We start from the raw sequence: 23,621 nt of genomic DNA on the forward strand, positions 1-23,621 counted from the left end.
GGCACGTTGGGCACGTGTGTAACACGACAAACCCGGTGCGCCCGAAGCTGTCGGGCAAAAAAACAGACTCGCGTCAGTCGCTGCTCGCTCTCGTCCCACGTCACGCCCTCAGCGCAAGAAAGCCGCTCGGAGCGGCCGTCTGCTCAGAATGACGGGTAGTGGTCGCAGCGCCAACGCAGAAGCGGAAGGCAGAAAACGTCAGCACGAGAGTTCGGAAGGCCGGAGGTGTCGTTCTGTGGGCAGCGGCACATACAGGCAGCGAAAAGAAGGCGCAGCACGAGTGACCAGGAAGCAAAGCGACGGGACGACGCGCCGACGACCGCGTGACAGGCGGCCGACAGCGTTGCTCGTAAATCCCCCAACCGCCATAGCGCCGGATTCGGTGGCAACCTTGAATGAGGCCAAAAAGAGGTCTATTGTGGGAGGGCCGCGGGCCAAGAAAGCAGAAACAGTTCGGGCTTGACGCTGACCGTGAAATTCTGGGAGAATTGGGTAGCTCTTCCTGTGCAGATTCGGCGGCACCGCGCGAGTCAGCATATCACTCTGCAGCGGCTTTTCTGCGCCGATTCCTCGTTAAAACGTTCACAGCGACTGTCAAAGGGGGCACGGCAAACTTGCAACGGAAAGCATCTAAGCGGCTGCTTCTGCCCTCACACCCCCCCCCCCCACCATTACCGGGGCCCCCCTGTTGCCCTAATGCCATGCGACGTAATTCACTGAAGTTCGTCGTACTCCACTCGATCACGTAGCAGCTCGAGAAGTACCGTTCCCAGGATTCACCCATAAACGGAACAAACGCGCGTGAAATTAGTAGAGTCCTCTTACCTGCGAACGCCCGGAGGAAGACGCAGAGTACCGCGAGACAGGCGACCACCGGTTGCCGTTGGCCGCCTAGGGTCGCCCAGCCTGACCAACTTCCAGTGAGTTTCTTGAATGTCAAAGCGACGAATGTGTTTATTCAGGAAAGAGTACGCGCCAGACTATCGAGAGGCCAGTTCGGGACCTCCGTGAGTCGGCTTTCCTCACGAAGCGGGGTGCGCGACGCGGCGGCGACTACGGGTGCATGCGCAGCGGGCGTTTGCCGGGCGGCTTCCGTTGCGGTGCTACTCGCCACCAGATCGACAAGCCACTGCACGTCTCTAAGTGGCGTCTGGAAAAATTTCAGATGAATCTAATGCACGAAGGTGGCGCTTTCATAGGCCGACACAAGCATTTATGCAACATAGTGCGGAACGCCTTTGCAAGTTTGTTAATAGAGCTCCCGCGAGGCCCCTGACACCCGCCGCACCAGCCTCCACGGCGAGTCTGACTCTCCCAGGCACCCGCTCAAAACATATAATGGAATACAACAAAACAAGGCACTTGCTTTTTACAGGATACGGGTCCTTCACATGGCGAGGGCACATCTAGAAGTTCAAGTATCAGTAGACCATGAGATGCGCAGTTCCGCCTGCGCCGCCTGCCTCCTCGTGGAAGCAATGCCGTAACGGTTCGCTGCTCTCGCGGTGGCTCTGTGGCGATGTGTAGCGAGCGTGGAGCACTGCGCTCATGCTGACACGAGCAGGATTTTTTGCTCCTATCCTATGTTTGACTGACCATCGTGTCAGAGTGTACCAGCAGGTGCTAAACGATGTGAAGCTCGCCGTTCCACTGCGGTGCGATCTCACGGTGTTTGAGTGCTTACCGACCTTCGGCTTCTCCCAGAAGTAGACAGTCTACAGTCGCGCCGCTTACACCCCGAACAACAGGTCTAGCTTCCTGCCTTCATTACTATTATTAGACTCGTCGACGGCCACGCCGTGGCTACTCTTACACTGGCGCGGGTTACTAGTCACCGAACCCACGCAACATCGTGGGTGATTTGTGGGTAACACCGCCGATTCATGTGCAGGTGGGCTTCCAGATGCCTTCGAACCTTTAAGTCAATCTAAACTCGTATCATGCCGGTAAAAAGTGGCACGCTGCACACGAAATATCGTCATCTCTGCGTCCGCAAATCGTTGGGGTACTAGGGTACGCGGGGGGGAAGAGGGGTGGGGGGGGGGGGGGGGGGGGGGAGCACGCCGGCCGAATTGCAGGTCATCCCAAAATTACCTGGGGATGTCTCACACTCACAAAACGTGCACACGTTTTCCCTGGCGGGGGTTCGATGTTCTACATAAGGAATGCCTCGCGTGCTCCAGCTACCACCCAACGAAACGCGAAAAAAAACACTCGCCGCCATTTCGGTGCAGGGCGGGTTTGAAGGCGCTCGCCCGTGCGCAGACGCACAAAGGCCCGCGCACCAGGCCCGCTCGAGGGCCTCTTTGTCGGCCGCGGAGACCATTTCAAAATGAGCCGTGGCTTCATCCTTCCGCACACCTACAACTATTTCCCAACGTCTCTCTGCTCTCGACTGCATGCCGACAATACACGCGGAAAGCCCGGGCCGGAACTCTCCAGAACCACGACAACAGTCCTTTTGAAGGTAACAGGTAAAAACGCAAAACATTGAACCCTATGACACTCCTGGCAGACCCGCAAGTTTCTACGAAACTTAGAGGTAACCCTCTTTTCCAGTGAAGCAGCCCTTCAGCTGAACCTCTTCGGCAAGGCGCTCGCGGCCGAGGAAGTGCTGGCACACGAAATACATCTCCCGCGATTCTGAGCGGCACGCCCTGTGAAAAAACCACACGGGCGCGACAGATACAGACAGGAAAGACACGACTCGAGGTGCTGAGGCACAACAAAGAGAGAGGCACTCCTAAAGTGTCCATCTGTGGTGTATTCTGTCTGCACGAGCACCATAGTGGTCTCCATTTCCACAGCGTTCCGAGACACAAATGACCACACAGACCCCCAGCGAACGGGGGCAAATAATCCACAAGCTCTGCCGAGTCGTCAGGCGGGTAGCGCATTGCTTTCCCTGCAGGCAACCGCCTTTGCGTGCTTGTGTTTTGAAGGCCCTGACCTGCTGTCCGCAGCTCTCGTTTATCTATCAGTACACGTGGTGTCACACATCGTGCATACACAAATGACTCCCCCAGTCTACGTTTGAATACAAATGAAGAAGTTAGTAGCTTTGCATAAAGTAAAAGATTAAGAAGGCTTGTATGAACTAAACACCGGTTGTCGCCTATCAAACCCGGTGAACATCACGGCATCCGGAGATCTACGCCACTACTGCTACCTGAAAAAAAACAAGAAGTCTATCTAAATTGCCTAAAACACACTCTTCCTGCAACTCCCAGCGAAGCAGTGCTGCCTTGAAGGAGCTGCTGCGCGCTATGTTTCTTCGGGCGTGGCTTCTTGCTATTTCGCGCCACATAGCTGCGGCCTGCCACCCGCGGATACGGACAGACCCCAGCACTGAGTCAACAACAGTTATCCGGCGTCGACGCTGACACTCTTGGGTCTCGGGTGAGGCAGCTCACTTGGGTTTCGCAGAGGAGACCTTCTTGAACCGCGTGCGCAGATAAACTTTGAAGTTGTTCGTCTCGCTCCCCATGAAGATTTTCGTGACAAACGTGCCGCCGAGTTTCAGCACCTGCGAAAGCCCGAGCGCCACAGCGGCGAATCTCTGCGCGTGGAATTCGCAGCTCGCGCCTGTCTGGCGCGACTCCCCTCGGCGCGCAGCCAGTTCGCCTTCTACGCCTTTCGCGCACTCGCTCCATCCCACGATGAACGCACCACGAGCAGAGAAACGCGCGCGAGAAGCCAAGCACAAGCGCATAGTCTACCAGACCCCCAAGCTACTCTCGTCCTCCGCGGCCGCAGGTTCCACCGAGGCGACTCCGCAGGTGAACGCCGACACGTTCCCCTGCGGAATCACCTCGGCTCTCTTCGTCGCGCACGACTCTTCCTCGTCTATCTCTCCTTGACGGCGCAGCCCCCCTCCCCTTCTGCTCCTCTCCCCTCTGCATACTTCCTCCGCGCGGTCCTGCGGCCGCGAAAACAGATCCCGAGCGCCGCCGTCGCCTGTGTCTGCGCCCTACCCCCCCCCTCCCGGCCCTACGCCACGCGCCACGCCTTGCTGCCTCCCCCCCCCCCACCTCCCCCCCTGTTCTCGCGGGAATCGGCCGCCACGAGGTCTGCTTCAGATCCACTCACCTGCTCCATGAGGTCGGACGCGTACAGGCAGAGCTCCGCGGAGTTCAGGTGGTCGTCTTGCTTGACGCCGATGCATGAGGGTGCCATGTCGCTGAGGACGACGTCGGCTTTGGCCTCGCCGAGCTCTTCGAGAAGCGCCTGCAGCGTCCCCGCTTGCCCAACGCTGCTTTGAATAAAGGTGTGGTGTGGCAGCTGAAGGGCGGCGCAGGGTACAAACGAGGAGGCACCGTGACGCTGCTCAGGCGCGAGCCGTGGCGCGCGACGGCGCCAAAGGCCAAAAAACGAGAAGCAAAACGGCCGGCGGAAAATCCAAAGGGAGGCGGAGGTGAAGCCGGCGCGACAGTGCACGCCGCGCCACCTCTACGACTGCGGGCGATGGCCGTAGGCGCATCGCCTTGACATGCGGGAAGGCGCCCGCAGGGGTCCCCGAACGCCAAAGCGCGCGCAAGCCAGCTACCCAGACACCCAGGCAGATTCGCATCGGGGAAACGAAAACGCACGCAGACTCAGGTTCAACCAGTTGCGATAGAGCCCTTGCACAAAGGTCTCTACACAAGTAAGCCCCGTAGAACGGCGCACCGTGCACCACATTCAGGCTGACGCAAGCGATAGGCGTACAGCGGCCGTCCGCAGCGGGCGGCGCAGAGACGAAGAGGCGGGCGAGTGTCCGTGGTTCAAACAGTGTAACTCAAGGCGGAGAAACAGAGAGGCGAGAGTTCCTAGAAGACTGAAAACGGCTTTAGGCGCTCGCGCGAAGGGCACCTACCGGATCCATGGCGACGGGGTCGACGGCGATGACGCGGCCGTCGCCGCCGCCGGCGCGAATGCGGTCGAGAGCCACTTGGCTCCAGCCGCCGGGGTACGCGCCCAGGTCGATGACGATTTGATTTTTTCGGAAAAACATAAACTCGTCGTCGAGCTGCTCGAGCTTGAAGGCCGCCCGACTCCGGAGATTGCGCTGTACAAACGCCGCAGAACGGCCAACACGCAGACACAAAACGCCGAAGGCCTGGAGTTGGCAAAGGAGACGAACCACGCAGAGACATGCACAGCGCAAGAAATGCAGAAGGGCTCCCTGAATAGGCCAGATGCAGCAGGCTGAGCGGTGCCTGAACAGCGGGAAATACGAGGCGCGCGGACCTGCGCCACCAGAGCAAGCAGGCACCCCTTTCCAGTGAATATGAACACAGCTAGAGCGCTCGACACGATTCGGTTATTTGAAATTCAATGCATGCGCGCGTGACTGCGTCACTGCAAAGGGCATAAGAGCGCTGGCTTGTGGCGCTAGAGATCAAAAGCAGAGAGGGTGTCGGCGATAGAGGCGCGAGTTCTCTCGGCCGCCGAAAACCAGAGAGGACCTGCCAACAGAGACCTCGATTCGTCCCCGTTCTCCATGACGCCGCGCACGCCTATAAAACAGCGAGCTGGAACGTGCATAGAGAGACTAAAAATATCGCAGCGACCGCTACACCAAACGAAGCGCTAGAGTGCTTACTTCTTGTGCGCGCAAGACGTATCTATCAGTGATCTGCCGCTTAATCCACTCGGATGTGTGGCTGCTGTTTTTATTTCTGATGCGAGGCTCTCCAGAGTACAGCCGTCTTCCCTCGCAGCCGCGCGTGTCCATACACATCGGAATAGGCACCCGCCACCTCTGCTCCAGAGCAGAGCCGAGCTGAAGAGTTTCCGAGGCGGGCACGTGATCAGGATTCGACGCGAACGAAGAAGATACGAGCGCCGGAGATGCACGCAAAGAAGCCAGAAAGGAGGAAGGAAGAGGAGACGAAAACAACGAAGCAGGCAGCGAGTGAGGAGCGACCACGGGCGCAGCAGACGCCCACAAGAAAGGATACTGGAGGGAAACGGAAGCTGAGCTGGAAAAGACGGAGGAAGACAAGGGAAGAGAATTCCTAGAACGCCAGCAGACGGTGCCACCAAGAAATGCTCGGTGTACAGGCACCGAAGAAGCGGCAGACGTTGGCCTGCGCAGCCCTTTTAATTCCGCGGAACGGCACTGCGAGCCGTTTTCATTCGTGCCCAGGCTGTGAGCCCGCTGTTCAGCATGTGATGGAGCGGTCACGCGCGAGAAATCCGGTTCGGAGCTTGGAGAGGAAGACTGTGCATGCACGGCGGAGGCGGCCGCGGAACGGGCTCCACACTGCGGCGTACAGGGAGCAGGTCTGCTTGTCGCCGCGCGGCAGAGGCCTCTCCTCGCAATCGTAGCTTCGGCGACACTCGCCCGCAGAGCAGGAAAAAAAGAAAACGGGCGCGGCGGGCAAGCAGAGGAGGAGAGCGCCGCCATTTTGCGGGGGATTGGACTTGTCTGTATGAAGGAAATGCAAAGTTACGCCAAAGAGCGCGCCACGAGATCCTCAGGCAGCGAGCCGGAAAAACGCAACGTCGCTGCAGAATACCCCCCTCTGAGGGGAGACGGGCCGTCCACGGAGGGAATTCGCAGTCCAGGCGAAGATTCTTCGGCTGGAAATCAGAAAAGATACTGCCTGTGTTGTCGCCGAAGAGTGAGAAAGACGAGAAAGCGCAGACTGAAGTAGCAAGAGAGACAGAGACACGTCACACGGAAAAAAACGACCTGAATCTCGCGCGACCCTTGCGCCGCTCCCGGTGCACACCAAAGCGGAAAAACTGGAAGTACGGACAAAAAGCAAAAGACAAACACTGAAAGAGAAGAAGAGAAGAGGCACAAGGGCGAGCACAGAGAGTGTGAGATAAAAGGCCGCTCGTTTCAACTACGTGTTTCGCGTCAAGCTAGACTATGCATGCATGCATTGCTGCGCTGGGCAAGCTGAGGTCTGTTAGCCGTCCCTTGGAGTCCGAAGAAAGCAGCGCGTGTCTGTAGTTCATCGCGTGAAAGGAAAGTTCCAAGCGAGCAAAAGAAGACAAGAAAGACACGGAGAATGCAGGTGTCCTGCCCTCTTGCAGATGGGTTGCGCCGGATTTGCGAAGAGGCGCAGGCTTCACACGGATGGGCACGGTGCCTCAGCAGGTTGACCCCGCTTGTCGCTGGTTTTCTGTGTCTCGAGCTGTTTTCCTTCCCACAGGAAAGTCTGCTTTCTCTAGTTCAGCCATTGCTGATGTTCGGTTAACTGTGAAAAGACGCGGCACGAGGGCCACGCGGCAAGCAATGGCAGGGCACAGAGTCCGCCTCTTAAGCAGAGTGGAGTTTTTGAAATCTCACGAGCAACAATACTTTTGCAGGCCACTTGCGCTCCATAGCTGCAGTGAATGGAAACGTGTTCCTTCATGGGCGCAGAATTCCTTAGTCAATCGCCGAAAAGAATCTGTCTTAGCCAAGTCGCAGCGCATACATATAACTATATATACACATACATGTACATATATATATATATATATATATATATATATATATATATATGTATCAAAGTATCGCGTAGCTTCTCACCTCGCGTTGGTGCATGCACATGCAGACTATTCACGCATGTGTAGATTGATGCACAGCAATTTCCTGTGTAGCTCCGATGTCACAAACGTGGGTCCATGCGCCTGAGCCTGTTGGGACAGCGGAACCAACTGTGTGGCGCCTTCCGCGGCGCTGAAGCGCGTCAGAGGCAAAGTCGTCCTGGGGAGCACACAGTGAAGAGCGCAGAATTTATCTCCCTCCTCCTCCCTTATGGCCAGCCAGCAGCTTTGTCGAGGACACATATTCTGGCACAAGAACCGTTTGAATTACAACGCTGTGCTGGAGCGGTGGCGATCTGTCCGCAGTAGATGTGTTGTCTTGCTTTCACGCCTTACTTCCCAGGTACTGAGAAACAAGTCCTGAGCGGGGCACGCTACCTAGGGTTTGCGCCGTCTGGGCACCGAAAGTAGGAAGCCAAACTACCCGCTCCCGCATCACGAACTCCTCGTGTCTGAAGGCTTCTCATGACGTGGATGCTCTTTTCAGTTGCAAGAGAAGTACGTGTTAGCTGTGTAGTGTTTTTGACGTGGGTAAGGACCATCCACAGCTTCGATGGGCTTTCCCACTGTGTTGTACTGCGGACGTAGGAAGCTTCCTCCAGCAGTCACGATGGGGAGAGGCCAAAAAAAATTCAGGCATGTGCCTCTCCGTTTTCAAGTCTCACTTTGGAGTCGCAGCCGCCACGGAAGCCCGCACAGGCTGAAGTATTAGCTTGCTGTGGGTGCCTGCGCCTGTCGAGGAGGCCCGCCCGTCTCTTTCCCATTCGCAGAGAAAAGGCAATGCCACTCAAGCGTTTGTAACTGTGGCGTGAATAAGATACTATTGGTAGACAGAACCCTGTGAAAAAAAGAAATTTTGTCCGTATGTAGGGTACGTGTCGTTCTTTCACGTTTCTCCCTCCCCGTTGCTTATCGGTGCTTTCTGTGCCGCACACAACATCCAGCGCGGGTTCACCCGCAAGGATGGAGGCCGATCGCCCCATAGAGAGACACCTGCCTCTCAATACCTCAGCATGTGCGCAGTGTACACAGGTGAACGCCAAGGAAGCGTGAGTTCCTCAGGGCAAGGTGAGGAAGACTTGTTTCAGCAAACTATTGCGTCAACTATCCTCCTGAATATTCCGCACGTCCACAAAGTACAACTGAACACCCGAGCGCAGCTGGTCCGCACAGTGCGAGACTGAACCGACACATTGGAGCGCGGAAAGCAATGGAAGCAACAGGACACGAGAAAGGCGTCACCGAATTGCCCTTTTGGCTCGATTCTACTGAGTCGTCGACCCGATACAGTATTGAATTACTTTCTATAGAAACACTCAAATGGAATTGGTGTCGCTTTCGAAATGCTTTCTGGCCTTTCGAGGCGAGGTACCTGCCAGATGGGGAAGCTTCCGGCAGGTTGTGAGTGGCCTTTGTCAGTGCTGGCATCCAAGATAAGTGCTGATCCGCAGTTTTAGTGAGATTTGTTTGCGGCAGCCACGTACGTAAGAGCGGTGCCTGGCTCTCGCGGTTATATGAAGCCGACACACCTTGCGCCTAAACCTAGTATCGAGGGCGTCCTCAAGATGAGAGAAGGGCTCCTTTAGTTAGGCGCTGTTTCCAAAAAGCGAAGTTAGCTCCTCCATTATCTTCGTTCTGGCTCCACGGTTTCACTAGCTCCCAGTCACAGAACTGCGAGACTACCCGAAGCCGGTTTTCGTTCTCGAGCTCGTCTAGCCTTCTTTCCAAGTGCGCTGCTGGAGGAGAGGTTCGGCGGCGATTAACCTCTAAAATACACTAGTACTAACATCTGAATCGCATGGCCCCAGCAAATGCATTCTCGTCTTGCCTCAGATCGTTTTCAACCAGCTGCGAAGGGATGTGCACTGGTGCGAATGCATTTTTTTACTTTAATAGCGCGTACTAAAGCTCAAGAGGGAGGTACGCCTCCCTCTTTTCGCCGACGATCTTTCTCCTACGCTTCAGTTGCTCGACCCCCTTTCCCCCCCCCCCCCCCGCGCCCCTCGCAAACCCGCGTGTTCCCTTGTCTTGATGAGCAACGTCGCTTTTTTTGGAATACCCGCGCTTGCGAAGGACCGAAAATTGCCAAACTTTGGAAAACACCCGGATGCTACTTGACTGACTGTCTCGCGTTCTTTCGATTCCGGAAGCTGCAGAGCACTGGAGGGAACTTTCAGCCTTGGAGAAGGCGAAGACTCGAACCCCGCGAAAACCCGCGTGCCAACAGCTCACTGATTCACGCTGTCTGCATTGTCGGCAACCGCGCAGAGAGAGCGCGCGCGGAAATCCGGTCGCCGCCCGAGGGGGGTGGAGAGGACATCAATGGTCAAGACAACTCTCACAGTTCCCTTGCCATTTCGCGGTTGCTCTCCACCGATTGGCTTTTTTTCTGTCTTCCGAGCTGCTTCTTCCGCGGGTCCGGTGTCACTGCAGCACCCAAACCTTCCCTTGTCTTTTGATGGATTTTTTGATTTCGTGCGTGGGCATTCCAACGCACTCTCGCGTCACGCTGACTCTCCAGCAGAGGGGGCACGCGCCACCTGTCTTGTCCTGTCGCCTCGCCGAGGTTGGAATTTCCCGTACTAGATGCACCGCGATTGCCATTTATACATTGCGGTGTAAATACACAAGTGCTCCCCCATAAATCGCCTCATTCCCGAGCAGACTACTCGGGGCACGCACCTCAAAGTGATAAAACTTAAGTTAGCCCTCCCCTGTCGCGAGTTGTTTTTCTGCCGCGCATTCTTCGAAAACGCTTCCGCTCCCGGTGACATTCTCTGGATGTTCGGCACTTTCGGGTAGTAACCCAGTTTCCCGCGCAACCTCACTCTTGTTAGAACACTTCTAAGCTTGTCTTCTGTTCGTTTCGTCAGTTTCGCTTTCGATTTCCCCATCGTCACCAGCAGGTTCCGTGCTAGGGTCCAACCTGCCAGCGCAGCGGACCTAACTTTGAAGGCATCCACGGATTCAACCTCGTTTCTTTTTTTCGCCTTCCTTCTGGTGTGTTGGGCGGTTTCCCTGCAAGTTACTGGTCGAAAGGAGACTCTTCGTGTTGCAAGTCCTGCGGACGGAGGAAAGTCTGCATCGCAAAGTGGCCTTTTTGATCCGCTCTGTTCAACGCGCGACGACACGCTGCGTCCATTAACACAAAACCAGACTCCGGTACTTCTTCTTTCCATGAGCTGGAACCACATGTCATTACACCTTTGCAGGTGTGATGAGAAGCCGCAGTCCACATGCTTGTTTCTGCCGCGATATTGGAGGTTCTCTTTGATTTCTCACCCCTGGTCTGCGTTAGCGCGGCCTTATTCGCTCGATTTGTCTGGTGGGAGACAACGTCAATTTCGTCTCGCCTGCTCCTCGCGCGTTACTCATTTGCTGAAGAGCGCAGTCAGCTTCCTGGCGTACTAGCTCCTTTGCATAGGGGTCGCCTTTCCGTTCCTAAATTCTTCGAAGAGTACTTTACCATGAAGCACACGAATGTTCGAGTAACACGACGTAGATAGGTTTCAAATCCTGCAGCCTTTCGTGTGAATCTTGTAAAGGCAAGACAGAAGGTCTTCGCTCGACCCCCGCCGCCTCTCAGAGACACTTCTGTGCCTCTAGCGGGGCGGCCGGGACCCTTTCCTCGAGTTTTTAACCCTGATTTGATCGTCCTTCACGAGAGGAGAGAACAAGCGTGAACTCTCTTTCGCTCTTCTGTCATGGATCTGGTGCCTCTTCTAGGTTGTTTGAATCCTGCCGCTTTGCTTTCCGCGTGACTCCTCATTCTGTGTTTCTGCTCTCGCCGCAGCTGCGCCCTGGGCTTCTGCTCGTGGTTCCTCCACTTTACGGTCTTCCGTTGGTCCGCGCTTGCCCTGCAGTCTCTCCTTCTCTCTCATCTCTCGCGCGGAAACGGCCTTCCGTGCGTGTTTTTCCTGTTGTGGGCAGCACGATGATGCCGCGGTCTGCGGAGGAGGAGGCGCGAGGCTACCCCGTGGTGGGGGCCGTCCCGCTCGGCAGTGCGGTCTACTTGCCGTCGCCGTACCCTGCGGCTTCGTCGAGCTCGGGGACGAGTCGAGAACGTGAGTAAAGATCTGCGTTTTCTAAACCCTAACCATTCATGTGTTTTTCCTGTTGTGGGCAGCACGATGATGCCGCGGTCTGCGGAGGGAGAGGCGCAAGGCTACCCCGTGGTGGGGGTCGTCCCGCTCGGCAGTGCGGTCTACTTGCCGGGGGGTGTTTAGGGTGGGGGGGCCTCTCCCCCTCCCCTCTGCCTCTCTGTCTTCACATCTGCCTTGGCACTCGGCCTCCTCCGCGTCATGCAGGCGGAGAGGACAGCATGCGCACGCGCATGTCTGCGTCGAGAGTACCCCTCGCGGACACTAGGAGGAGGGCACCTGGCGTGTGTCTTTCGCGTTTCAGTCGCTCTTTCCTGTCGTTGTTGTCTCTACTCGCTGATTCAGCTGCGGTGTCTGTGTGTGGGGGAATGTGTGCAGGCATCTTGACGGACGGGACTGCGGTCGGCGGTCAAGTGTTTTCGACTGCGTCTGCGGCGGGTTTTTCTACGGAGACGGATTACGAATTGCAGCGCAAGAAGACGGACTTGCACTGGTTTTTCGTCTTCTCGGGTTTCGCGGCCTTTTGCCTCTGCTTCCTGCTGCTGGCGTTCTCCGAGGGCAGCCCCGCGCGGCTCACGCGGGGCTTGAACTACCAGGGCAAGACGTGCGGCGTGGATGCCAGCGTCCGAGCCCTGCCGTACCTCTACGTGCCGCTGGACCCACGCGAGAGGTACGCCTCGCTGATGCTCGACGATGCGCGCTGCGTGGCTGAGTGCCCCAGGGAGCAAGACGTGGAGGCCGGGAAGACCGTCCCCGTGCCGATTCGCGAGACTGAGACTGACCCCAGTCGCTCCTCCGCGATCACTGTGCAGTTCGCGCTGCAGTCGCCGGCATACGCGACGACGCTGATGGCTGGCGCGTACTGCGTGCCGCTGGACACCAGTCTACGCACGCAGATTGGAACGATTCTGAACTCGCACTTCCGGCAGGTGCAAGTCGCCCTCGGATCCTTCAGATCCGCCTGGTGGTGCGTCGCCGGATACACGATCCTCGCTGCGCTCTTCGCAGCCGGATTTTCCATTCTTCTCCGCCTCTCGCCCGGAGTCGTCCTTGGCGTCGCCGCCGTCTGGGCCCTTTGCCTCTCCGCCGTCGCCGGCGGCTACCTCGTCGCCAACGGCCTCTCGGGCGTCCTCGACCCCGACAAAGGCAACTTCTACTCGCTCGACTACTCCTGGGCTCTCTTTGTAAGCCACGCAGAGCTGCGGCGCGATCAGGTAGACTGCAGATTTTACACACACACGTCGCCACCTGCTTGCTGTGTCGCGGCCTGCTGTTGCTGGGCCTGCATGGAGTCTTCCCTTTCGCAGCGCTGCTCATCTGCACAGAGCCCTAGTCTTATTCTGACCACGCCTCTGCAGCGCGGTGTGGCGTGCGCAGCCTCGGAGAGGCCCAGCTTCGCGCCCAATCTTGTAACTCCGTTCGTCGTTTGTGCTGGCTGCGTGTCGTCTCTTCAGGTTGGCGCGGTGCTGATCGCGGCGGGCGCTTGCATGGGTCTGATCCTCTTTGCGGCGCGGCGCGCCGTGGGCAACGCCGTGCGACTCCTCGAGTGCGCGGGAGAGGCCATCTTCGACATGATGCAGATCTTCCTCGCTCCAATCGTCTTTGGTGCCCGTAAGCAATCTCGCGGTTCCTCTCTCGTCTTCCGGCAGCTGAGCCAGCCGACGAGTAACGTTGGCAGAACGGACTCCACGACCCGGCCTCTCGAGCCTCCCTGCATTGTCGAAGGGGAGTGTGTGTGCGCTGCGCATTGTGAGATATCTGTTTTCATCTGGCGAGGGGGCACCCTTCGTCTTGCATGCCTTTTCTCGACGTGATTTCGCGTGCGTGTCTGCGAGGGGGCAGGTCGCTGCGCTGTCACACGGGCGACAGCCATGCATGTGCATAAAAGCGCCAGACTGGCCTCGAATGCAGTGCTGCTTGAAACTTGATTCGGCTGCGTTGTCCTCAGTTTCGAGCTTGTGGATGTGGTTCTGGATCGAGAGCTACCTGTACATCGTCTCCGCGGGCACCGTCGACAAGACTCCGGTAGGCAGCCTCGCGGACTCAGCGGCCGCTGGCGTTCTAGGCTCGTGGCTAGGGGTCTCTATCAGGGCACAGAGTTTGGAGTTCCTAGCAGTCCGGGCGGGGCTCGCGACGCGCGATTCAAGGTCTGAGAAGCTCTGATTCTGCCCTGAGCGGCACCTGCCCCCGCGCGCGGCGGCGTGTCACTGTCGTTCATACTAATATGTATATTCCCTTTGAAGTTTGCGAATGGGTCGAGGGCGCCGCCTCTCCGCCCCCCCCCCCTCTGCCGATGCCCTCTAATCCTTCGCTTTGCCTGTTAAAGCTGAGTGAACTGCAGCTCTCTTATCGAAGCTTCGTGAGGAGCTATCTAGTAGTGAGTGCATCAAGTTGTGTCTGGGTTTGTGTGTGGCTGCAGATCACGACGAGTCTGGATTCGAACGGCGACGTAGACGTGTTGCCGCTGCACAGGCACGTGGTATGGGACGCGCGTTTCATCCTGTTTGGCATTTTCTGGTGGGCGGCGCTCTTTTGGGTGTTGGAGATCCTCCTAGCCTTCTGCCAGTTCGTCGTTGCCTATTCAGGCACGGTCTGGTACTTCTCGCCCCCGAGGGCGCGGAGGAGCGCGACGTCGGCTGGTACCCGCCGCTGGTCGCCATGGGCCTCGGCGCCACGTACCACTTGGGCAGCTTCGCGGTCGGCGGTCTCGTGCTGGGCTTGACGCGTCCCCTGCGCATCCTCTTCGCCTGGGCCTCCAGCAAAAACCTCGCACTTTATCGGCACTCACCAGTCGTGCAAAACCTCACCGAGTGCTTCCGTAAGCCCAGCTTTCCGCCGCGCAGACGCCAGCTGTCTTCAGCAGGAGTCCTGCGCCGCAGCCATACAGAACTTGCGTGTCGGGGGGAGGGAGGGGGGATCTCGTGGCGCACGCCAGAAGCTGCGTAATCTGTACAGTAAGTGGTATAACGGGACAGCGTGAGACGAGTCTGGGACAGGTGCATCTTGGATGATTGTATATTCGCGGCAACGTCACACAGGATACCACGCGGCGCTTGGTTCCAGAGGCCGTGGCGCTCTTTCAGGTCTGCGTGGTCTATTTGTTGTCGTTTGGGCGCAGGGAGCGTCATCCAGCCGATTACCTTCGTCGTGGATCGCTTCACGTCTTCGGGCTTCATTGAGGTATGAGCTGGGTCTACAGGAACATGCCACCGCAGGGGTGGGTTTTTTTTTCCTGTCTCCGGAGTGGTGGCCGCCTCGTCCAATATCACTGCGCGTTGACATGCGAAGCGGGCTTTTTTCTGTTTGTTTGCGACTCGCGATTTTCTCTTCACACTTGGCAGATTCACTTCTCCCCAGCCTTCGCCTCGCACTGGCACTCGCAGCTAGGTGCCCTCTCCTGTTAGACTTTTTTCTGCGTCGCGCTCGAGTTTACTGAGGAGAAGGGGTTCGCGGAAGGGATCAGGATGCGGGGCGATCGGGGGCGACGTGCACACAGTGTCTCTGGTTCTGCGGCTTGTGGCGTTTTCGCAGATGTCCATCTCTTCCAAGCCGTTCTTTCCCGCCATGGACAAGTCGTGCTCGCGCATCTTGAACTCTCGCTCTCCTGCGTCTTTCCTGCATGGCGTAAGTTCTGTTCTCAGCTTTAAACCCTTCGATCGCTTCTTTATGCTTTTGTGTGCGCCGGGACTCGTCCTGCGTGCGTCCCTCTGCCTAGGGTTTAGAGTTCCGGTCTCTCCGCTGCGGCCTCCCCACGTGGCGGGGGAGTGTTCGCTTTCTTTCTCTTTGGGCTGGGACCAGAACGTCTAGCGAGGGGTTCGTCTGTTGCGTTTTTCAGGGCGCGAACATCTGCTCCATCATCGGCACGTCGGCCGTCTCTCTGACCGTCAGCTTCATGTGCTACCAGGTGAGGCACGCATGCGGTGGAAGCCGCACGTCCCCGCTAGAGCGTCGTGTGGTGTCTTGTCCTTGCTTTCCCTTCTCTACGGGAGCTTTTGTGGGGTTTTTGAGCACTTCAGGCGCCTCGTGGGTTCGTGCGAATCGAGGTGTATCCACGCGCGGCTACCGCTTCACGTGGTTTTTTCGGCCGTTTCCGTGTGTTTGCAGACTCTGACAGGCACTGAGAAGTACGCATCGCTGACCTCGTCGACGTTCGTCGCTGCGCCTCTCTGCGTCTCGCTCTTTGTGGCCTTCATCGCGGCCGTCGTTTCTTGTCAGTACATGTATGTCTGGGACACGGTGGCTGACACCTTCATGTACTGTTTCCTCGTCGAGTCCGTACAACCGCCAGGTAAGTTCTGCGCCGCAGGCGCGCCGGAGAGGGATTCTACGAGTTTGAGGCTCGTCTGCGATGCCGCTGCATGCGCGTCGATGCACATTCACACGCAGGGGAGGAGGGGGTCTGCTGTGGCGCCGGGAGCGAGTCAGCGCGGATAGACGGCGTGTGCCGCGTCCTCCGACAGACGGGCGCGCGTCGCGTCGGTACGAATCAGTGTATCTGCATCTATTTGTCTGTGTGTACATGCTCCCGTGCTCATAAACAGGCGGGAGCGGTGTATGGCGGGGCGTGTGCTGTTGTTTTCGCATCGCACTGAGACCTCTGGCAATGCTGCCGTGTGTTTTCAGTTGTGGACGAGAACCCCGTCACCAAGGTGCATGCACCAGCCTGCCTGCGCGAGCTCCTCCTCGACGCTCAGCAGGAGATGTGAGGCGAAGCTGCCTGCGAGGGATATACCAATCGCAGAGGCGGCGGGACTAGCGCCCCCCCCCTCCCCCTCCCTCCCTTATTGAGGCCTGGACAGAGAGCCAGCGTCGCAGACGGACTGTGCAGAAAGGGCAGAGCGCACTAGCAGACCTCATCCTGCTTTCGGCAGCAGTCGATGCCTAGAGGCACTGTCACCAGAAGGAGAGGGGGGGCACGTGACCCGCGGCTCCCGCGTCTGTCGGCATATGCCGATTAGCGGATCGGTGCGTGGCGGACGGGGATTTTTCTGGTTTGCGACGTGTACTCTCGCTTCTTTATACAGTTTTTACAGACGGCAGGGCTTTCCAAAGGGAGATGGGTTTTTCATCCTCTCGCGCCCCGATTGGGGAAGGGGGAGTGAGACGACGAGAAAGTCGAAAATCTTCCTTTATGGCAAGGCGTCAGCTCTGTCTTTCCTCTCTCCTTCCGTCGTCCCTCTGTCGTTCTCTTCGTGAACCTCTGGCTTTATTCTCAGATTCTCTCTTCACTGCATTCTTATTGAATTCTGGTTAATTCGCCATGGTCTCACTTTCTCTCCTGTGTTTTTCTTTCGCTGGCTTTCCCTGTTCTCGCTTGTTTTTGTTTGTATGTGCGTGTGTCTTTGGCCATTCTGTTGTTTGTTTTGGGGAGATAGTCTCTTCAAATTTACTGAGGGATGCAGACCACGGGATACATAAGCCCACGCAGTTCTGGGTTAGCCAGTTGTGTTTCCCGAGCAGCTTTTAAATCTATGCAACGGAATCCAGAGTTACTTCTAGCACTGCAAATGAGCGAAAAGAGAGTTTGGTCTGGAGCCCAAACCCCACTTGTCACGAGAGTGGCGGCTCGAGAAATGGCTTTATCTTCAGCACCGATGCACAGCCTTTCCATTCGAATAAATAGCTGCATGAGAAAAGGAAGAGAAAATTACGACTTAGCGTCCACAAGACACACAGACGGCGCCTCTAGTCTCAGACGGGACCTCCTTCCACATTTCGAGGTTTCTTGGTACCAGCCGCCGATGAAGCGGAACCATCGCGGAAAGTTTAGTGCAGTGAATACACGTCCGCATCGCAGTGTCTGCTGGCATGTGGAAGATGCAAGTACCAGCGGAAGCCAGTGATCAGCAGCGTGTGTTTGAAGAGTCAGTCGATTTTGAGTGTCATACTTCCGCTCAACATTTGAGAAGGGTGTCCTTGCAAGCGATGAAAGTATGGGATGTTGACTGGTGCAGACAAAAACACTTTTTCTCCGCTGTTTGCTTCCGTCTTCAGCGGTTAGTTCACTCTGTAAACACCAGAGAAGATACCCGTGGATCCCCACGGACTAGGCGTCATACGCCAGTGTTCCGAGGAAGGTTCATTGTCCCTGGGGCGGACAACGTACAAAGCCGCCGCAGGGTAGTGAAGAGACGGATGAAGGGTGTTGATTGCCAACACGCGCTGCGGTCGTGTCACGGAAGGGAATTTCTTCCAGTGGCCTGGTCCGGCGTCCTAGGGCACGCGCGACGCCACACAGCAACGGATCACGCGTCGGACGGCGCCAGAACAGCAGAGTGTCACTTGTCTTCCATGCGGAAGAATTGGAGCTTCAACAGTTCATCACACAGCGCTCGCGAAGCCGTTTTGCGGACGTCGCCGTTATCTGCGTTTGTGCGCGCCACGCGCTTTTTCCCTTGGACTCAAGAAACAAGTACATGCTCGGGCCAATCCAACGGCACACGCAAGCAGACAACGCCTGTGCGCACGTTGAAACAGCGTCGACGAACTTGAAGATCGGAGCGGCGCGGTGCTACGAACTACAAATGACATGGTGCCGGACTCCATTTTGACGTAACCTGAAGCAGGATTGCCCAGATGCACTCCGAATCTAAAAAACAGCGGAGCTGTTGTACAGTTGAAATCTTTTGCAGAGCAACACTTCAGGACACCGAGAACACGCATACACAAGGCGTGAACCTAAACTGACCGGAATTACAAGCGCTGCGCAAATTGCCGCGGTTATGCTCTGCAATGGATGCGGAAAGACCACTTAACTGAACAGACACTGCAGCACGTGGACTTCGCCGTGCGACTGCATATCGATCCGCTCCTTTCTGTCCTTGGCACTGCCTTAGTGGACAATCTATTGCGGACCGACTACTCTACGAGACATTTGACTCAGGTGGCTGCTCGCAGCCACCATGAGACTAGCCCACTGTGAACGAACTGACGATAGACACCGCACCGCATGTGGGCATGTGCAAGGGCATTGGAAAGGCCTCTGCTGCCCTACAGAGAATCTGTGTGCCTCCGCTGGACGCCCCGTCGCTTGCGGCACTTCGTCAAATGTCCGTCACGACTGGGCATTGCTGATGCTTCGACGGATGTCTCCGTTGCGATTAAGAGTTCGACGCGCAGTGACGACCGCCCTGAGCAGGTTCCTTCACCCTATGCGCTGAGGCCGCCGGTGTCGCCACTTCGTAAACGCTTCTTCGGCGGCAGTGACCGCATGGGAAAACGCGCAGTCACTGGGCACTGCAGTGGAGGTGCGTGGTGCGTGAGGCTAGGTGGCGCGGTAACGGATGGCATCACCGACCCATAGGCAATCGTTGATTGCCGCGATGACAAACCACCATGGGCGGGCGTACTTGGAGACACCCCTGAACCGGCCTCCGATGAGGCGCATGTTGTCACCCTCCGCAGCTTCTGCGGGGTCGCCTCGTAGTGCATCTCGTCTGACCCGGAGCCGGTGTCTTTTGGTTTAGTGGAATAAGACAACGAGAGGGCAGAAGATGCAGTCCTTCGGAGAGTCTCGGCGCTGCTCTGCGTATGCGGAGGAAGCGGTTGTGCACGTTGACTGGCCGTGCATGAACTGGTTGTTGAAAAAGCAGAGAAAGAACGTGGGGGGGTCGGGCGCATCCCTGTTTGGGAGACTAGTGGCCCAAGACGGCGAGAGACCTGAACACTATCAAGCCTCGACAGCCACAGCGGCAGTGGGGAATGAGCCTGGCGCGGAGGCACTGATGACGGGCCTTCCCCAGGGTCCTCCTCAGCAGACAAAAAGCCGAATTCGGCTGAAGGTTGTTGTGGTCGTCTTTCCTTCCCTGAACGGCAACGGATATCGCAGACGATGAGTGTGAACGGCCAGAGGCTCCCCAAAGGCACGCTTCTTACGAACTAGGGACGGGGGGGGAGGGAGCCGGAGGACATGAGAGCAGCCAGTCAAAGCTCCGATCGTGGCGCACTACACGCAGTCAGGCCTCCATCCATTACGGCGAGGTGGGCAATGTGAGATGCGCGTTGTGGCGGGTCAAATGTGGCCTGTCGTTCTCATTCAACCCCCGCGAGACACGTATAGGCTGTGAGGACGGGCAACGAGAACTCAGGACGATATAACGAGGTAGGTACGTGAGTCAGTGAGTTTTCCTGAAATTTCAAGAAGCAGGATTTACATTCCAACAATCCGTACTGTCTGGCGGCACCGAGGAAGCTCAAGAGACTCACCACGGAGTGCGGACTGCGTTGGCGATCGTCGCTCAGACCGTGCACGCTCACGGGCGGCTGCGACTTCTTTTTCTACTTGATCCGCTTCTGTCTCCATTTTCAGAGCTAGTCGCAGCTTTCCACGTGACTCACGCTTGTAGGTGGCCACTGCTGATTTCGTCAACTGTCGGACAGCGGCAGGGTGCGGCGCTGGATGCTTCTGATGCACCATATGATCCGCAACGCGCTGTGCCACGTAGGTGTCTCGTCCACGACCCCAGACATGTCGGATTTCGCTCGCATCGTGTCTCAGTTTCTCTACGGCCAGCTCCGCGAACGTGAGCGAACCCGGCAGAAACTCCGTGGTTGACGGCCCTGCAAGCATACGCTCACAACTCCAGAGTGGTGAAAGTGCCTGTCTGCAGCGGCAGTACATGTACCAAGGAGTGTCTGTGTGCCATCCGGGCAATCGCGCAGCCCCTTGGAATTCCCCCGGCTGGCCCCCTGCCGGAAAGCACACCTTCTGAGATACGACCCCCCCGCACGTACCTCGAAGCACGTGCTTACCAGATGACCGTCACTTCGCGAGCTTCGTGCGAAAAACGCAGGTTGGCGCAAACCCTGCCGGCGCGAGGAGAGCTGCAAGATTTAAGAAGGCACGTGCCACTTACTAACGGAAGAGTGTCTCTGTGCGTGCCTAGCAACTTACCTCGAGCCTCCGTGTCGTCTGCATTTGTGCTTGGCGATGTTCGTATCGCTACACCAGCAGCTGCCAAACGAGCTTCCAGGTTGGCTGCATCAATGAGCATATCGGTGGCATTCCGTATTCTGTAACGCCATCCCTCGCTATACGTCCGTGCAGCCCTTCGGCGCCAGCGGTCTAGCTCGTCGGAATCGAGGTCCCTGATTTCCTCTCGGAGCATGCGCTGTGCGACGTGCTGGTAGACAAACGTATCTTTATTGGTCCATGTCCGTAGCAGCTGTCGAGCGGTTTTCCTCATTTTCCTGACGGCCAGCTCTCCATATGTTATCGGGATGTCGCCGGCATGGTACGCCGTGCTAGCTAGAAGTGTCCCTCTTAGGTTGATGTCTTCTGATGGACACGAAGACGCCGAGCTTGCCGGCGGGGCGGACGCCTCACCGTCATGTTGTTGCATGTCCTCTGAAGGCTCCTGACGTGAGGAATCTGCGAATAGATGCAACGTGCAGTGCTGTGGCACTATGGGCAGAGAACATGTTCTGGGGTGCATGCGTTCCACCATACGGCAGAGCTACGCAGTCAGGCCCGATACAAAATGCGGTAGCCCTGCATCCTTGCGCTGTCAAACATGGGGATAGGACAAAATGGGGTAATAATAGCATCCCGTAGCATCGGCAAGCGATACGCCCGAAGCCTGACTGGCTTCACAAATAGGGGGAACTACGGACCTGGTGACACGCGTCGAGGATCGGACGTCCCCGTCAGCCCAGCACGCCGTGTATTTGAACAAGGGAGTCTCACGGCACGCGTGGCGTCAAATATTCCTTCTGCCAGCCACTGCTCAGCTTGCCGTGCCTTTGCCTCATTTTGTACAGCGTCGCGAAGCCGCGCCGGCGCGAAGAGTTTATAGCATGCTGTCGCCGCCCACGCCCACTTTTTTGTTTGTCGCATGGATGCAGATGGCGCACTGTGAAATGCCACATTGGTCGCAAGTGACTGTGCGATGAAGACTTGCTGATCCTTCCATTTCGCCTTCAGGTCGGCTGCCTCCTTCTTCAGTTGCTGTATCCCAAGCCGCAGGCACTGGGTCGCAAACTCTGCACTGTCCGCAGTGGTCTTTGTTGCGTCGCCTTCGTAAACCCACACACGCGTAACCGCATACACACACACACACACACACCAAGACTACTGCTTTCGCTTCTGCATGACACGCCGCGGCCACTCGCATCTATAGAAAGCAGTGCAACACTCTACGTTGATACACACAGCCCGAGGAAAACGGCAACCGTTTGACGGGTTTCTGCGGCGGGAGGGACAGGTGGTGGAAATACAGAGCACACACCTCCGCTCGGCGTCCACGGACAACGGCTGTTGGTCGCTGGCGCCGACGTCCGCCCCGTCGGAAACATGTGCACAGCTTACCGTAGTCGCTCGCATCGCGCAGCGTTCGAGGACACTCGATATCCTGTGAGGGAGGCCTCGGGGCTGCTGGTACCTTCACATGAGCAGCCGTGAGCTTCGCCTCGACATCGGCGACACGACGGTCAAGCCGTGCTGCCTGTTGCAGATGCACTCGTGCCCCCTCGTCATACTTCTTGCTGATAATATCAATCCAGCGGAGGACTGTTTTGAGAGAGGGGGGCCGCTTTTGATGCACCATACGCCAGCCAGTGGTCCGTGCTATGTTAGACCACCGACTCGACCAGTGCGCACGTAGCTCTGCGGCATCTTTTCTCAGTTTACTCAAGGCAAGCTCTCCCAGTGTCACAGCGCCGCGGTCCCGAAGCACAACGAAGTCGGCCAAGTCAATGCGCGGTCCTGTGGCACTCTTTGGCGCAGATCTGGTCTTCGATCCTCTTCGGCCTATGTCAACAAAACCCGACAGCCGAAGGATAGTAGTGCCAGCATAGCAGTACGCCGTGCACGCACCAAAAGACGAACACGTGTCAAGTGACTCGCACCAGGCAGTGCCACGATAGCCCCTGGAAGGTTCGATGGTGCGCGGCAGTCAAAGGCCTCGACAGGGCACGCGACGAACCGGAGGTCACTACCGGCGGCGAACGGTCGGTCGATGCGCGCCTGTCGAACAGGTGCCCAATAGTCACGGCGACAATGCGCAAGAGCACACGTAACTCGAGTTGTCTCACGCGACACTCCAACCACAATGGGCAGGAATGAACGACTTACTGGCTGGCTTTGACGGCGGAGACCGACGCAAGACATTCAAGTTGGATTCTGTTTGACCCTGTGCGGGTGTCTCCACGACCGCGGATTCGTCTATTACCAGTCGTCGTTTGTTTTTAGACGAATCTTCGTCCCGAGTGCCATATTCAGAGTCTAACGGAGTAGCAGCAAAAACGTGAATGAAGGGAAACCCAGTGTGCGGACAGGCAAACACTGGTGAAGTCAGTTTTTCACACTGAAAGAAGCTTCCCTGAATCCAACCCGGCTGCTGGCGCAAACAGCTGCGGCACGCGACTGCTGCTGCCCCCAGGAAACCAAAACGGAAGCATGCCACCCCCATATCCTGTTGTCTATTAGGATGCGACAAATGCTCTTTGAGAGACCATTGCTGCTCCAAAATGAACGCATGTTAATGGCGCCGCGAACGCTGAAGAAGAACGCGGACAGCAGATGCGGTAACGGCGCCTGCACCGGCCGGCTAGGCCCTTGTTGCGAGGATGCGTCTGCAGCGTCGCTGCTGTGTCTGCAGCCGTTTGCAGCCTCCGGGGTCCGGGGGGTGAAATTAGAGGAGAAGTCGGGTCCACATCATCGAAGCCCCTAGCCAGCTTCAGACAGATGTATCCACAGAGAAACCGCGAAGCGTCACGTAGCTGCAGCCGTTGAATGCAGTGATACGTGCTCTCTCGTCACTCCAACGCATTTGTCACTGGTACACACCGTGTCAGATGCCCCCTGTCGCGCCGGAATCTGACGCCGACGAGACACGTCAGAGCAGCTGGCGCACAGCGTCGGGAGGGTAGCAGTGACCGCGCTACCTCCGTGGAAAAGCCAGTGATGTGTGCGTTGGGGAATGACAGGCCACCACGTCGGAATCGGACATGTGTGTCCTTCGTCCCGAAGTCCGGGCGACTCTCATCACGCCGGGA

General features: G+C 57.2%; 3 protein-coding genes across 3 annotated transcripts; 1 reads left to right on the plus strand and 2 right to left on the minus strand.

The window, feature by feature from the left end:
* Nucleotides 1–2,536: 2,536 nt before the first annotated feature.
* Nucleotides 2,537–6,391, minus strand: BESB_080870 (ribosomal RNA methyltransferase (FtsJ) family protein; the record flags this gene model as incomplete). Its single annotated transcript, XM_029366449.1, has 5 exons — nucleotides 2,537–2,657; nucleotides 3,414–3,526; nucleotides 4,090–4,281; nucleotides 4,856–5,047; nucleotides 5,585–6,391. The coding sequence occupies 5 exons, from the start codon at nucleotides 6,389–6,391 to the stop codon at nucleotides 2,537–2,539; spliced, it is 1,425 nt and encodes a 474-aa protein (XP_029217880.1).
* Nucleotides 6,392–11,461: 5,070 nt separating this feature from the next.
* Nucleotides 11,462–16,333, plus strand: BESB_080880 (uncharacterized protein; the record flags this gene model as incomplete). The annotated part of the gene is made up of 11 exons (XM_029366450.1): nucleotides 11,462–11,591; nucleotides 12,006–12,811; nucleotides 13,082–13,238; nucleotides 13,576–13,652; nucleotides 14,047–14,144; nucleotides 14,213–14,445; nucleotides 14,746–14,807; nucleotides 15,159–15,251; nucleotides 15,463–15,531; nucleotides 15,732–15,915; nucleotides 16,251–16,333. 11 exons carry the CDS (start codon nucleotides 11,462–11,464, stop codon nucleotides 16,331–16,333), a joined length of 1,992 nt encoding a protein of 663 aa, XP_029217881.1.
* A 2,756-nt stretch (nucleotides 16,334–19,089) lies between these two features.
* Nucleotides 19,090–22,171, minus strand: BESB_080890 (KRUF family protein; the record flags this gene model as incomplete). The annotated part of the gene is made up of 5 exons (XM_029366451.1): nucleotides 19,090–19,286; nucleotides 19,833–20,186; nucleotides 20,521–20,997; nucleotides 21,240–21,641; nucleotides 21,934–22,171. The coding sequence occupies 5 exons, from the start codon at nucleotides 22,169–22,171 to the stop codon at nucleotides 19,090–19,092; spliced, it is 1,668 nt and encodes a 555-aa protein (XP_029217882.1).
* Between the last annotated feature and the right edge of the window lie 1,450 nt (nucleotides 22,172–23,621).

The sequence above is a fragment of the Besnoitia besnoiti genome, chromosome VII (genome assembly GCF_002563875.1).
Source record: "Besnoitia besnoiti strain Bb-Ger1 chromosome VII, whole genome shotgun sequence".
Lineage (NCBI taxonomy): Eukaryota > Apicomplexa > Conoidasida > Eucoccidiorida > Sarcocystidae > Besnoitia > Besnoitia besnoiti.